This window comes from Diabrotica undecimpunctata, chromosome 1, assembly GCF_040954645.1.
Source record: "Diabrotica undecimpunctata isolate CICGRU chromosome 1, icDiaUnde3, whole genome shotgun sequence".
NCBI lineage: Eukaryota > Metazoa > Arthropoda > Insecta > Coleoptera > Chrysomelidae > Diabrotica > Diabrotica undecimpunctata.
This window is the reverse complement of record NC_092803.1, coordinates 166,446,678-166,462,021: the sequence shown is the minus strand read 5'-3', so window position 1 is coordinate 166,462,021 and position 15,344 is coordinate 166,446,678. Positions and strand designations below refer to the sequence as shown.

Sequence of the window (15,344 nt, the reverse complement as noted above, 5' to 3'; positions counted from 1 at the left end):
CATCAAATTATAATTTCTCATATTTAAAAGTACCCAGTTGTAAATTTTTATGCATAAATGTTTACAAACATGAAAGTTATAGCCAAAAATAAAATTTTTAATTTGCACTTTAACACCCTGTATCTTTCTTAATATCAACATTTTATTAAAGCAATTTAGCTTAAATCGTAATATTTTAAAGTGTAGAATCTACTGTTTCTTTTTGTACAATTACTTAAGGACCACCCTGTATGTAAAGGAAGTAAATTGTTTAGGCCGGGGTGAGTTTGTTAGTTTCAGCGTCACAAAAAATGTAAACGGACTTTATTTAATTATAACTTATCTTAATTTTCATGAAAATCTTTTTTGCCAGTGGTAATTTTAAAGAATTTTGTCAGATCTTTAAAAAAATGTCAATAAGGTTTCCATGAAAAACAACCAAAACTTTGTTAATAATAAGTTGACGTTAATAATAAAAAACGAATCTCTTTGTTTTATAAGCTTTATTTTATATCCAAACAATTTTTTCGACGAAATCTAATTTTTTGGAGATATTTGCGAAAAACCCTTTAAAAACACGCTTTTTGAAGGGTAATTTGTGAACTTTCAGTCACGAATAACTCGAAAAATATTGACCTCGAAAAAACTCTAACCTACATATTTGTCTTAAAACTCGCTATTCTAGCGATTACCATAGTATTTTTAATAAACTTTTTCCACTCCCGAGTTGGGTTGGTAACCACCCCCAGAGGAAAAGCACGTATTGGCATAGGGTAGATTTTGATCTTTGAGCTATTTTCTGTCTACTGTCAACATTTCAAGTAAATCCATGCAAATAAAAAGAATTATGAGCTGAAAACCGCTATATCCTGGACTAACACCATAATCTTTGTTCCAAACGCTAGTTTCGACTGGTCAGTGGCGTAGCTAATCCTGAGCAACATTTACTTTTCACGACAAAATACGAAGGTACGAATGTGTCGATAACCTAATGTTACTAATATCAAGTGTATTAATCATTGTATACATAAAATTACATTAGTATCCCATCTTAATTAAAGTATCGTTAAAGAATGAACTACTACTACTTTTCTTTGATTGCTTTTTATTATTGTAATTGTAATATTAGGCGTTTGAACCGGTACAAGTTGTTTCTATATCATGATTACATTTAACCCATTTGTAAACAATATTATAATAAAAGTCAACCTGTCAAATATAAATATGTATACAATATTTATACACTATAATTAATACTCGTATATGCATACAAAAAATATTGATAAACTATTTTTCATAGATATCGTAGATACACTTATTATTAAAGTATAAGTTTAAGACATTCAAAGCAAAATGTGTTTAATCATTAATTTATTCAGCTTTCCTGAACGATATCTTCGTGAAGAGTTTTGCCATTTATGCTTTTAGCTAGGTAAACGATATGAAGATAGATAATAATATATAATAATTTGATAATGATTTGCGAAGTGGAAATTGAAATGTCAATAAACGTACTTTAACCTTTAATTGTGGCTTATTCCCATTTAAATAGTAATTACTTTAAAATGCCACAAGAAAATAGCTTCAGAACAATATTAAGAAACCGTTATGGGCCCAGCGTTATTCAAAATTTTCGGAGATTGGAAATAGATAATAATGTAAAATCGTAAATCAAAAAATTAACCAATATTTTGTATGTTTTATATTATACATTTTATTGTTATAAATTAATACTTAACATTTCATAATAATTCTGTGGATGAAAGCTACGCCACTGAAAGAAAGCATTCTATTGAGACGTGAAGCTGTGCTATAGCATAATCTAAGTACATAAAAAGAGATTTGAAGACTTTGTTCCAATATAATATAGCAGCATATTTAATATTAATTGTTATAGATTTATATAACCAAGCAGATCTTGTACAAAAATTTGGACCATTGTCTTGCAGTCTTTCTCTATTTCTTTGAGGTGAGGATAGTAACGAATTCTGAAAAAAAAAAAAACAAAATAAAATTAAATAACACAAATATTAGTCTTTCATTAAAAAAAAAAAATAGTAGTGAGGTAAGTCAGGGTAAGTTCGAACCCATTTTTCTAGAGATAATGTTTATGTCACAATTAAAACTGAAGTATGCATTCCAGAATGATGACAATTAATATACAGTGTGTTCCAACGAAAATCTGACCCCTCCCCAGAAACTTAGAATCCAAGAGTTTCTTCAAAATTGAAGAAAACACGTCAATTTGTATTGAGAGGGGGACGAATTTTCATGTAAAATTTATGCCTTCAAATGTAACCCCCTACTGTTCTGCATCAACCCCCAATTTTTTTAAATAACAAGTGTGGTCAGGTGGCCCATCATTTGAGAGGTAATTTTTTCTATTTAACTAATTCATTGGTTGAATATTAGTAACAACAAAAAAAACATAAAATGTCAATAAATCAACCAATTAAATGTTCTTAGTGACCTCCAATACAATCATTCAATCAACCTGCAAATCAATATCAACATGCCACTGTGTTGAAGATAATTTGTTTTCTTTTGTAAAAATATTACTTTCTTATAAGAATTCTTTTTAAAAAGATAATGAATCCTAATTATCTTCTTTAGTGTTTACCAGGTTACCTTTGATTTAAAATTTGTCAACGATTGATTAATCAGAGATATTATTGTAAAGGCTTACAAAAATGGGATATTCTAGTGAAGAAAGAATAGAATTAGTTGAGCTATACTATGGAAATAATCAGTGTGGTAAGGCTATAGCAAGGATCTTTAATACGAACCACCCAGAAAAAACATAAGTCAGCAATATGCTAAATATTTAACTGATAAGTTTGAAGCTACAAGTGACGTTAAAAACACAAAGCACGAAGTAGACCGTGGAGTGCGAAATGAAGCAGTTGAAGTGGCGGTATTAGGTCATTTACAAATGGATAATCGACAGTCTATCAGACAACTATATTATACATCTGGAGTATCAGCATCTAGTTTTGATCGAATTATAAAATCCCTTTAAATTTCACCCTTATAAAACACGATTACTTCATCAATTAAACAAAGATGATCCTGATCGTCGGCTTCAATTTTATGAATAATTTAGTGAAATCAAAAATAACAACCAACATCGATTGTACAATACGTGTTTTTCCGACGAGTGTATTTTTATGTTAAATCGTGAAGTTAATAGACATAATTGTCGTTATTGGAGTAACAGTAATTCTCATTTATTCATGGAGACACAAATACTTCAGAAATTAAATGTCTATTTAAATTTGTTAGAAGACGTTAATGATCTACTAATCACTGATACGTTGGAATCTAATAATCTTTTAGAGGATGAACTGATTTTCCAACAGGACGGGGCACCCCTAAGAGAATTTTTAAATCAACGTTTTTCAGGGTGATGGATTTGCAGAAGGGGTCCAATAGAGTGACCGGCCAGATCATAGGATCTTCCGCCTTTAGATTTTTTTTGGGGATACATAAAATCAAAAATATGTGCCACTCCGCCCGCAGATCTTGCAGAGTTGCGATAAAAACAATTGTGACAGAATGCGGATTATTGATACCGGAGGTATTTGCAAATGTACGAAGAAGTTTTGAAAATAGACTATATTATTGTATGGAGATCACAGGAGGCCATTTAGAACATTTAATTGGTTAATTTGATGACATTTTATGTTTTTGTTATTACTGATGTTCAACCAATAAATTAGTTAAATCCAAAATTATCTTCAAACGCGTAAATTAGAAAAAACTAGAGTGTTGTGTAAAAAAAATACCTTTCTAATGATGTGCCACTTGACCACACTTGCTATTGTAAAAAAATTAAAGAAACTCTTGGTTACTGAGTTTCTGAGGTGGGATGTAAAATTTTCGTTGGAACACACTGTATAAAGCCAGCAGAAATATATTTTTTTTGTTATCTGATCGAATATTCTCACTAGCCCCAGACTGAACTTTAAGTCACGAATAACTCCAAAAATATTGACTTTTCGAAAAAATTCTAACGAATATTTTTGTGTTAAAATTCACTATTCTAGCAATTACCATAGTTTTGTTATAAACTTTTTCCATTCCGAGTTAGGGTAGTACCACCCCCAGTAGTACCTCCAGGACGGGTCAACTGCGAATAAGAAACAGTTTCAATGATATTTATTTATATAATAAGAACATTATTTTTTTGATGAGAACAAAATATAAAAGCTAGATTCTCTAGCATACGAAATTCAGTCCATCGAAAGATATACTGAACTGGAACCATTTCCCTCTTCTATTTTCTACAGGATCTGGCAATATCATGACAAAATTTTTCCTAGAAACAGTGTCAGTGTCATCATTATCTGTCTAGTAAAATGTGTCATTGTTATTTTTCTTTTCCTTGAATTTAACAATTATTGGATTGTTGTTTTCCTTGTTAAATCCCACTATTGTTCCAATTTAGTGTTTCACAGATTTCTTTCTGGTATATTTCACTATAAGCCACTGTTCAGACTTAAAATCTTCCTTTAGATTTTCAATATTATTGCCCATATCGTCATCTAGGATGTCCTCAACCGAATCATTTAATGAATCATCATCAAACGGTGGATCTATATCAGACAATTCGTCATTAGAACTGAAACTCTGCTGTTTTTGTTGTCCAGATTTTATTTTCACAAGCAAAAACATTATTTTTAAATTCACCAACAACCATAATTCAAGTTCAAGCCTTGTTATATTATTTCCCGATAAGTATTTTGGGCCCATTTCATTTTAAAACATTGTTTTTTAATCGTTGATGAAACGTATATGACAGGAGGGGCGCTCGAGCTGCGGCGTGTATAAGGGAGAGAGAGCAACAAGATCTGGGGCAATTTTGCTAGTTTAAATTCTCATTGTACCAATGAGCCCCCGCCCTGCTATACGTACTTCATTATCAATTAAAAAACAATTGTTTAATAATTATTTGTGCACCAAGAGTGTTATTAAGATGATTACACCCGGAGAGCAACATAACCCAGCCAGAGGGCCTCTGGACCGAGGGATGGATGTTGTTCGATGGACATAACCATCTAGTGGTACCAGTGATACACAGGAAATATGCATATATATTTTGTAGGTGCAGTAAAATAAAAAGTAAAAACGTCTCAATTTTAGTTTTTATATTATGTGAAGTGAACAATAAAATCTTGTATGTATCACTGGTGTTACCGGATGATTACACCCATTGAACACCCATCCATCCCAGAGGTCCTCTGGCTGAATTGTGTTGCTCTGCGGGTATAATCATCCTAACAACACTCTTGGTACATAAATGACTATTAAACCATATTTTTTTAATTGATAATGAACCGCGTATGACAGGACGGCTATCATTTGTACAATTAGAATTTAAACAAGCAAAAATGTGTGCCCTAGATATTGTTTCTCTCTGTTATTCGCTCCGTGCGTGACTGACGCGACATCTACCGCCTTCATCTGGCAGTTTTGACCCAATTTGAGGTTAAACATATGTTAAATAGATACGAAATTGACAAGTATTAATAATTAGTTTTTTAATTATATTTTTTCAGTTTATGTACAAAATAAATTTAATATTAAAAACTGGGTTTCTAAAAATTCATCAACTTTTTGCATGTTTAAGAGCCTGTAAGTAAAAACAATATTAGTAAAAATTGATATAAAAGCTAAAGTTATCTGGCAGGCTGCGGTTAGCTCGAAGCCTTATGAAATATCATTTAAGGTAAATTATTTAAATTTTTTCTATTTCAATTGCATAAAAATGAAATTATGTGATATTTACTTTTTCATATTAACAGCACGAATCTATCTTTTTCTTTTCTCTAATTTATATGTAATCTTTGAAAACCTATAAAAACTACACTCACTATTTTTGCTATTATTACCGCAATTAAATACGCACCATGTATTTGCACCCATTTTTGATAAAATTTATGTGTAAAAAGATCCAAAACAAAAAAAATTCTATATACTATATTATTTATCTATGGATCCAAAAGGTCCAAATTTATCATATTTCGCCGCTACGCACGCTGGCATCGTTTCAAGGTACCCCTACCATGGTCACGCATGGAGCGAATACACGCCGCAGCCCCAGCGTCCGTCCTGCCATAAGCGCTTGTATGAAATAGGTCCAAAATACTCATCGAGAAATGATAGAACAAGGTTTGAACTTAAATTTAGGCTCTTGGTGATATCACAAATAATGTTTTTTACTGGTGTTTTTGAGTCTTAAAAATCGTAATTTTGCTAAAAAAAAGTTGTTTAAAAAATTTTAACAACTTTTCGCCTGGGCGACTTTTTTAACCTTATTTTGGGTTATCTCATGAAAGTGATTATGTAAAAAAATCTCATGGAAGTATTTTTCCGAACAAGCCCGAGCGTTTCGCCTTATCTAAAGACATTATTTTGAACTTAACATAAAAAAGAAAATGGGGAAGAAAAGAAAACATTACATTCTACATATAGGGCTTTCGTAAACCTCAGGAGGACGTGTGACAATATTCGATTTACGGTGTAATTTTATTACAATTTTCACCAGATTTCTCACAAATTGTTAAAAAGAAATGACAAGAATGACTTTATTTTATATAAATGTCAAAGCTACTATGTCAGCTTAACAAAGTAGCTACCAATAATAAATAGTCCCAGGTCATATTTTCTGAACTCCATACTTAATATCTTACTAAAAAATATATAATGTACTTATGTGGTATTTTTGAAAAGGTGGTAGAATGACCTTTTAAAATGAGGTATCAGTTAACACCCCTTTCCATTGAAGATTTTGAGGGTTGTGTCAGCCCCCGCTAGAAGGTTGGTGTAATTTAGTTGAAGACTGGTCTACAAAATGTCCCCCTCACAAATAAATTTAACTGTGTTTTGCATATTTTTAAATTTTCTATAGGGAGCAAATTATAGAGGGTGATACCTTTTCAAATGGACATACTGTATACAGACACTGTTAAAAATTTTGAACTAATTCGTCAAAAACATACAATTTACTATGAAAATGGAGAAAGACAATAGTGTACTATTTCTAGATACCAAACTTAACCGCAAATCTAATAATCAGATTACAGAAGATTGGCTAAGAAGCCTACTGAAACAGGAAGGTTTCTAAACTTTGCTTTGAGTCAACCTAAAAGTGAGAAGTTTAATACCGTTATTGCCATGAAAAACAGAATAGAACACATCAGCGACAACCAGATCTTACATCAAAATAAAAACAAGATATACAAATCGTTTCTAAATAACGGTTGCCATCGATGCCTTATTGAACAAACCGGTTAGGGGTTGAAGCAACGTGTTACTTAGTTCAAAAGCGACTGTAACAAATTAGCTGCAAAAAGCCACCAGCCTTAATCTCTGGCTGTACTGAGCCACCATAGGCCTATCATACACCAGCGCATTCAAGTCTAAGTTGCAGATGCTTTTAGAATTTTAAACTACTACGTTGGCTTTTTTACTTTTCTGTACACCGAGCCAGGATTCGAACGCACTTCTACTAGAGAATTTCGCGTTAGCGAAATCCGAATCCACCGCCTGTCTCACTTGGCGATCTGACCGACTTCTTCTTCTTTAAATCACACTCTCAGGTTCTTCAACCAGGAATCGCGTCTTCTTCCTACGCTTCTCCTACCCTCTACTTTTCCTTGAATTATGAGTCTCAAGATGTTGTATTTTCCGCCTCTCATCACATGTACGAGATATTGCAATTTCCTTTCTTTTATTGTATTTTCCATTTCCCTCTCTCTACCTATTCTCCTTAACACTTCTGTATTCGTGATTCTATCTACCCATGGAATCCTTAACAATCTTCTGAATGTCCACATTTCAAACGCGTTAAGTCGATTTATTGTATTCCGGTTTAATGTCCATGATTCAGCTTCATAGTAGACCTACCACACTGTGTACATAGCATTTTATTAGCCTTATTCTGAGGGCCAATGTCAGATCTTTGCTGCATAAAATATTTTTCATTTTCACGAAGTTGGCACGTGCTTTTTCAATTCTGACTCTTATTTCTGCAGTATAATCGTTATTTTCTGTGATTATCGTTCCCAAGTAAGTATATCTTTTTACTCTCTCAATCTGCTGGCCGCCTACCGTTAAAATTTCGTTTGTATTGTTGTTCTTGCTAATTTTCATGAATTTGGTTTTTTTGATGTTAAGAAAGAGTCCGAAGAAAAGTCTTCCAAGTTGTTGGCTATTATGACTGTATCGTCGGTATACCTAATGTTGTTAATTAAACTTCCGTTCACTTTTATGTGTCGTTTACCAAAGCTTCTTGTATGATTTCTTCAGAATAAGCATTAAACAATAACGGCGACAGTATGCAACCTTGCCTGACCCCTCTCCTTATCTCCACTTCTTCTGACACTTCTCTTCCAATTTTCACATTTGATCGTTCGCTGTAGTATAAATTTGATATAAATGTTACATCCCTCACTTCCAGATTCTTGTTTTTGAGTACTTCTATAAGTCGGTCATGTTTTACCTTATCGAATGCCTTGTTGTAGTCTATAAAGCATACATAAAGATCTCGATTAACATCCAAATATCTTTGGGTCAGCACGTTTAAAGAAAATAGTACCTCTCTTGTGTCCATTCCATTACGAAATCCAAATTGGGAATCACTAATATCCATCTCCAGCTTAGCGTGTATTCTATTATGGATGATTTTTAGCAGGGTTTTTACGACTATACCGACTATAAAATATTAATTAATACTTGATTGGTTCAGGATTGTGGCGTATACAAATATCCTTCTATTTTTTATAGTTTTAAATATAAATTGATAGGATTATTTAAAGTCCACATTTTCTACCAAGTAAGTATAGGGTGATTTCAAAAAGACACTTTTCATCGATTTGCAAAATAAAATAAACGTAAACTCCGTTTACTAAAGATGTTCTCTTATTTTCCTTTAACTGTTTAATATTGAAAAGAATCTGTATTCTTCTTGACGTGATTACCACGATATAAGATTGTTTAGCCAGGAAACACATCTTCTACCTTGGCTTCTTTGTCCTTGTATTTTTCTCTTCATAATCATCTGCAGCAGTTCGTAGCGCTCATCTCTTATAACATGGCCCAAATATTGCAACTTTCTAATTTTGATAGTGTTTAGGACCCCCTTTTGTTTTCTCATTATTTCAAATACATACTACGTCGTTTATAACTCTGCCTTAGCATTCTTCTGCAAGTCCACAAAAAAGAACCTGTGCCTGCCCCCTAAGTGCAATAATGCAGTTTCCCAAGCAATATTACACCATGTTTCATACACCAATAGGATGTTTAAAGTATATTCATTTAGTAAATTCCCATCTATAAATATGAGCACGTGTTGATATTCGCCGTCTTATTCGTCAAGAGGCTAATAAATATAATTTATTACCTTAAGCCAGACATATTCTCATGTTACAGATGCAAACTTGCCAGCATTTTAAATTCAAATTGTATCGTGTTGATTTTTAAGTTAATATATTGTGTTATGTTATAGTTATTGTTAAGATATTTACTGGTCGTGTTATTTTTTAGAGTTTAGTTTAATTGTGATATAATGATTAAATTTCAAGAAATTCTTACACCAACAGTTTCAAAAGTAAATATTTTTAAAAATCATATGATACACATCAGTACGACCCTGTTTGGCTTTCACGTGCTTCTATTGACAATTGGGAATTTGTAAAATGAATACGGTTTAATGATCTTAATCATCATCATCATCAATGGCGCTACAACTCTTCGTGAGTCTTTGCCGCGTTTACTATTGCCTTCCATGTTTGTCGGTCCTGTACCAGTAATTCCCATTGTCGCACTCCCATTTTCTATCGATCTTCTTTGACTGCATCTTTCCACCTTTTTCTAGGCCGCCCTACAGACCTTCTTCCCTCTGGCCTTTCCCAGAACACATTGTTAATAAGGCGATTGTCGTTACTGCGTATCACATGCCCTGCCAATCTGAGTCTATTGGCCTTTATATATCTGACTAGATTTTCTTTTCCGAATAGAGACTCTAGTTCATTATTGTATCTGCCCCTTCATTCGTTTGTCACGCTGTTTCTGCAAGGGCCATATATCATTCGAAGAATTTTACGTTCCCAATGATCTTAATGCTATGCTAAAAACCCCTTATTAGATTTTTATCACGAGCAAGTAATTAAAGAATTAAAATTTATACAGATTGTTAATAAATTGGGATTAAAATATTCAAAATATTTTATCATTTACACAACAGCAATTAGTAACATGTAATTTCAATATATGTGCATGCTCCAAATTAATACTGCTAGACAGATTTACATTTAGCATTTAATTGATTATCTGGTATTAATACATGAATTAATAGCCATCTTTCACATACTATTCAATTCCATAATCAGTTTTAACAATTTCTGTGTAGCGTTCGAAAGCAATAACAATAATTAAATCATGCAGTTAATTATTAAATTTTAAAATGCGAAAGTGATAAATCATGTATGATTTTATCAATAATAATGAGATTTTAGAGATACGAAAGTTTTAATTTATTTACAATATGAATTTAATGCTATAGATTTGACAGAAATAGTCCACTCGTCAGAGATTTTACTTCTAAAAATCATACGAACGAGCTAAATTTTGCTAAAAATGTCAATTTGGGACCCTCAAAAAGATGCAAAAAAATGTAGCTGAGATAATTCCGAACAAAAATGTTAAGGTTGCCATACACGCTACGATAAATCGTTAAGATTTAACGGTACCGCTAAAACTGTACTTCTTATCAATAATTAATAATTTTCATGTGTAATTTTCATTTAATTTTCATTGTTCGCGATGGCTTTGACTGACGACAAAGTGATAGCGGTCGTGGGATTAATATTCTTCTTGAAAAAGATAAAACAGCGAAAAAATCGTAGCATCGGGTGTAAAGACTGGCTGATGAAAGGAGAAGTTTATTCTCATGTGAATTTGTTGAAGAAACTAAATATTTTTCTAAAAGATTGGCATAATTTCCCAAGAATGGATAATGATACTTACTTACATCTGCTTACATCTATGGTAGCGCCAGTTGTGGAAAAGAAAGATACTGTTATGACAAATGCTATTATACGAACATACACGTATCAAAACTGCGCAGTTCCACCGATTCTGATAAATCTATTAAAATTTTTGTACTGTTCTTAAAAGTACAGTTTTTAAAAATCGTAGAAAACTGTGCAACTTAGAATTTTTATTAATTAACATTAACACGTAATTTAGAATTAGATTAGATCCAAATAAAATTAGTATGAGTGAAAGGGTATGTTCAATACCTTTCAAATGAGATACCACTTGCCATAAGGTCCCATTTAAAATTATTGGTCATAGTCAACTGTTACTATTACGTCACCTGTTATGACTGGTTAAGAAGTCTACGTTAGTTTATTTCCTCCCTCAAAATTTCACTATTATAAGTATAAGCGTTCAAAATACGAGGGAGAAGGCTAGCACTGTATATTAAATAAATAAATTTCTAAAATGAATAATATGTAAAATAATTTTTTACCTTCATAATTAACTTGACCATCTCCGTCTAAATCAGCTTCTTTAATCATGTCATTGACTTCTTCCTCCGAAAGCCGTTCCCCTAAACTGGTCATCACATGACGCAATTCATTTGATGAAATCAGTCCATCATTATTTTTATCAAACACTCTAAAAAGAAGTGAAAAAAAAAAAATAGTTAAAAACGAGGTTTCTCTAAATCAAAATTTTTCGATCATGTATATAATATACATCTATACATGATTAATTATTATTAGGCTTATTATGACTGAATCTCAACCATCCCAAAGTAAGTCCAGCTAGAACACGTTACGACTCGTTTACGCTTTTGCCTCTTCAAGGTATGGCTGCTTTTCTTTTTTTTTTGTTACTGGAGGTAGGGTAACTTGTAAACAAACATATTGTGTTGTGATGGAAATTATGGTAGACGCTAGGATAGGAGGGTTCTTAGCTCACAGTTATTTGCTCAGAAGGTCAGAAGGTGATACTGTTACTATTATGCGCCTGGTAAGTATGTGTTCTTGGCATGTAGTTTTAAGGACCTTCTTTGCTCTGTTGTTCGAGCTTTCGATAGTTCGTCGAAACATATCTTTTGCTTAGGATTTGAATCCGATTTTGTATGGTAGAGATATTAGCAAGTTGGTGTATTAATGCTGATGAATAATCACGTTTTTCCCATGATTCTCCTCAGAATTTTCACTCTCCGTGGCCATGGATTGAGTGATTTGTCGTTTATTGATGTCAAGGTATATTCTGGCTCGGTATTCGCTAATTGGTCTTATGTAAGTTTTGTGTGTGTGGAGAAGAGTAACATGGTTAGTGTTCCCAAATTCATCACACTATAGCATAACGGTCATTTCTTCTCTATTCTCTATTACACTGTTTATAATGTCCATCAAGAAATTCTCCGTGGTTAGTCCGGCGTCTTGTTGTTTATGCCTTTTATGTTTTCCGTTGAATTTCTGCCTGACATTATTTGCATTAATTTGTTTACTCTATTGGTGACCATAAAATCAATAATTTGATTTTTACTTTTTGGGGTTGAAAATATATATTTATGTTGGTCTTTATACGACAAGAACGTGTTGTCAATTTTCATGAGATTCCTGGCACAGAAGTCAATAAAAGTCGATCAGTAATTCCCCATTTTAATTGCACACAGAGTTTCATAGAGAATTTTACAAATATATCTATAATATATTCTATGTTTTCAAAATTCGCATTCCTAGTATATTTTAACGAGGAATGCAAAGACGAGGAATCGACGAATTTACTTTTCTAGTCTGTCAGTATATGTTCTTCATGTTTGATTGTTTTTTAAATCATTTTTTGCGTTTCATTGACTACGAATTTATCGGTTTTATGAAATAATGTTTCAGCATGACTATCTAGTAATGTTGTGCTTTACTTTTGTTATTTTTTTGTTCATTCTGATAGCTTAGTTCGTTTCTTGTTTATATGCCCGTTGCCCGAGGCTTTGATTTAGGTTTTTTGTGTTATCTTCTTGTGATCTGAACTTTAGGCGGTAATAATTAAAATTAGAATGAAAGAAGGTATAGTTAAATTACTTACCTAAAAGCTTCCTTCAATTCTTCTTCTCCATCCGCATCTTTCATTTTCTTCGACATCATCTGCAGAAATTCATTAAACTCGATAGTTCCGTTTCCATCTTGATCCACTTCATTGACCATATCTCGTAATTCAGTTTCAGTAGGCCGCTGCCCTAGGGATCTCATCACTACCCCCAACTCAGCCATTGTGATTGTCCCGTCTTCGTCCTTGTCGAAGAGCATAAAGGCTTCTTTGAATTCGGCCACTTGGTCCTCTGAGAGACCATATTCTGTCTGTTAACAAAGTTGGTATTAAAATATATTACAAAAATTATAGAACATATATTATTAAACATATAGAACACATCTGATAATAGACGAAGAAAAATTAGGAATTAGTTTTTAGACAATTTTACTTAAAAATAGTACTGTGAATCCCTAAAGAATACTTATTATAAATGACGTAAATTGTTTACCCACTTTTATTAGTACAATTAGAAACCAGAACACGTATTGTATAACATGTTATTTAAACACATTTTTGAAGCAAAGTGCAACTTTGTAGGCTTAGCAATTTTAAGAATATCTGACCTAGTGAACAAGCCGATTCGTCATAGTTACGATATAAAAAGGATAGACGAGGAATCGAGGTCAAAAATATTAGTTCATTAGTCAATCAAATAGTTTATTTATTCGAGATGTAATTATAATTACTCATAAGCTCTAATTAATATATTAAGTAATGTCATCGATACACTATTCCGTGTGTATATAAGTAACCAATAAACGATATATATCACAAGTTAAATATCTAGTTATTCGCCAATTGATTTATACATTGGCGGTACGGTGAGATACAGGATTTGTTTACCAAGTTATCCAGGCATAACTTTATTCTTTTTATCATAGTAGGTCAAACAGCAGTCAGAGAAGATTAATAGAAAGGAAAAATTTTACTCAAAAACTTCTATCTAAATTTTTAAATACTCATGGCAAATAAAATTTACAAAGTGAATACACTTAGACGAGAAAGTTCGGTATATTCATTATCAGGAGAGAGAGAGAGAAAAAAGAAGAGTGGACGACATAACAAGATTTGAAGGATGGAAAAACGAAGACGTAAGGTAAGAACTGAATATTCATCTGAAGCTATTGTCTTGTAGCTTTTTAATACAATTTACTGTTTTTCTTAAACAATATATCTCATAAATTCTTATATCTTTTTCAAGATATTCTTCTTCTCCCTAGTCCTCTCTTCCCATATACCTCGCTTTTAAAAATGAATTGCAACACGTCATATTTCTGTTTATTTCTCATAACATGGTCAAGATAATCTGATTTATACTCTTTGACTGTGCTAATAATCTCACATTCCTTGCCCATTCTACGTAAAACAGCAACAGTAGCCACAAGATTCACGCACGATATTCGTAAGATGCGTCTGTAATACCACATCTCGAATTCATCGAGCTCTAGAGAAGTTTCAGAAAACGTTCAAGCCTCTACTACTTAAAATAACGCAGAAAATACACAGCATCTGGTGATAGAGATTTTGGTACCAAGTAGCAAATTGTGACTTCTGAAACGACACTTTACGTTTCCGAACGCTGATCTTGCTTTCTCTATGCGTTGTATCATTTGAGTTGGACCAAGGTATGTGTAGCTATTCACCTTGTAAACTGGCTGTTGGTTAACTAAATATTTGGTTTAATATTTCGCACGTACTGACTAACATGTACTTTATTTTTTGAATATTGAGATCCAGTCCATATTTTAGTTATATCTGATATGCGCGACAATATTGTTTACTACGTTGTCTAATGCGCCTTCTTGTAGTTCTTCTAGTGCTTGCTCGAAGATATGTTCAGAGTACATATTAAATAACACCAGGAACATATTGCATCCTTGTCGCACTTCTCTATCTATGGAGATTGCTTGCTTCTTTCAAGATAGTTACGAGATTATCATGTTTTACTCTATGAAATGCCTTTTTGTAGTCAATAAAACAAATACATACGTCACAATTGACATCTCTGCACGTCTGCATAAGCACTTATCCAGCGAATAGACACTCTAGGGTGCCTATGACATCGCAAAATCTAAATTGTTTTACGCAACAAGCTCATTAGACTAATTATTTTGTAATCTTCGCATGTTTTTGCAATAAATTTTTTTGCTCTAGTTACGAAGATTGACTTTAACCAGCTCTGAGGGATTTTTTTAGTCCAGTTTATTCCCTGTTAATCCGTAAGTTTCAGTAATTCTGCACAAATCTTGTCA

At 32.5% G+C, this 15,344-nt stretch overlaps 1 protein-coding gene across 2 annotated transcripts in view; it reads right to left on the bottom strand.

Moving 5' to 3' along the window:
• Positions 1-465: 465 nt before the first annotated feature.
• LOC140432515 (neo-calmodulin-like) overlaps positions 466-15,344 on the bottom strand; it is a 315,188-nt gene continuing 300,309 nt past the window's right edge. For both annotated transcript variants that reach the window (XM_072520458.1, XM_072520457.1), the window contains 3 exons: positions 13,087-13,358; positions 11,516-11,664; positions 466-1,967 (listed from right to left, as the gene is read on the bottom strand). In XM_072520458.1, coding sequence (XP_072376559.1) covers positions 1,936-1,967; positions 11,516-11,664; positions 13,087-13,358 — 453 coding nt within the window. In that variant the 3' untranslated portion in view covers positions 466-1,935. The remainder of the gene's footprint in view (positions 1,968-11,515; positions 11,665-13,086; positions 13,359-15,344) is intronic.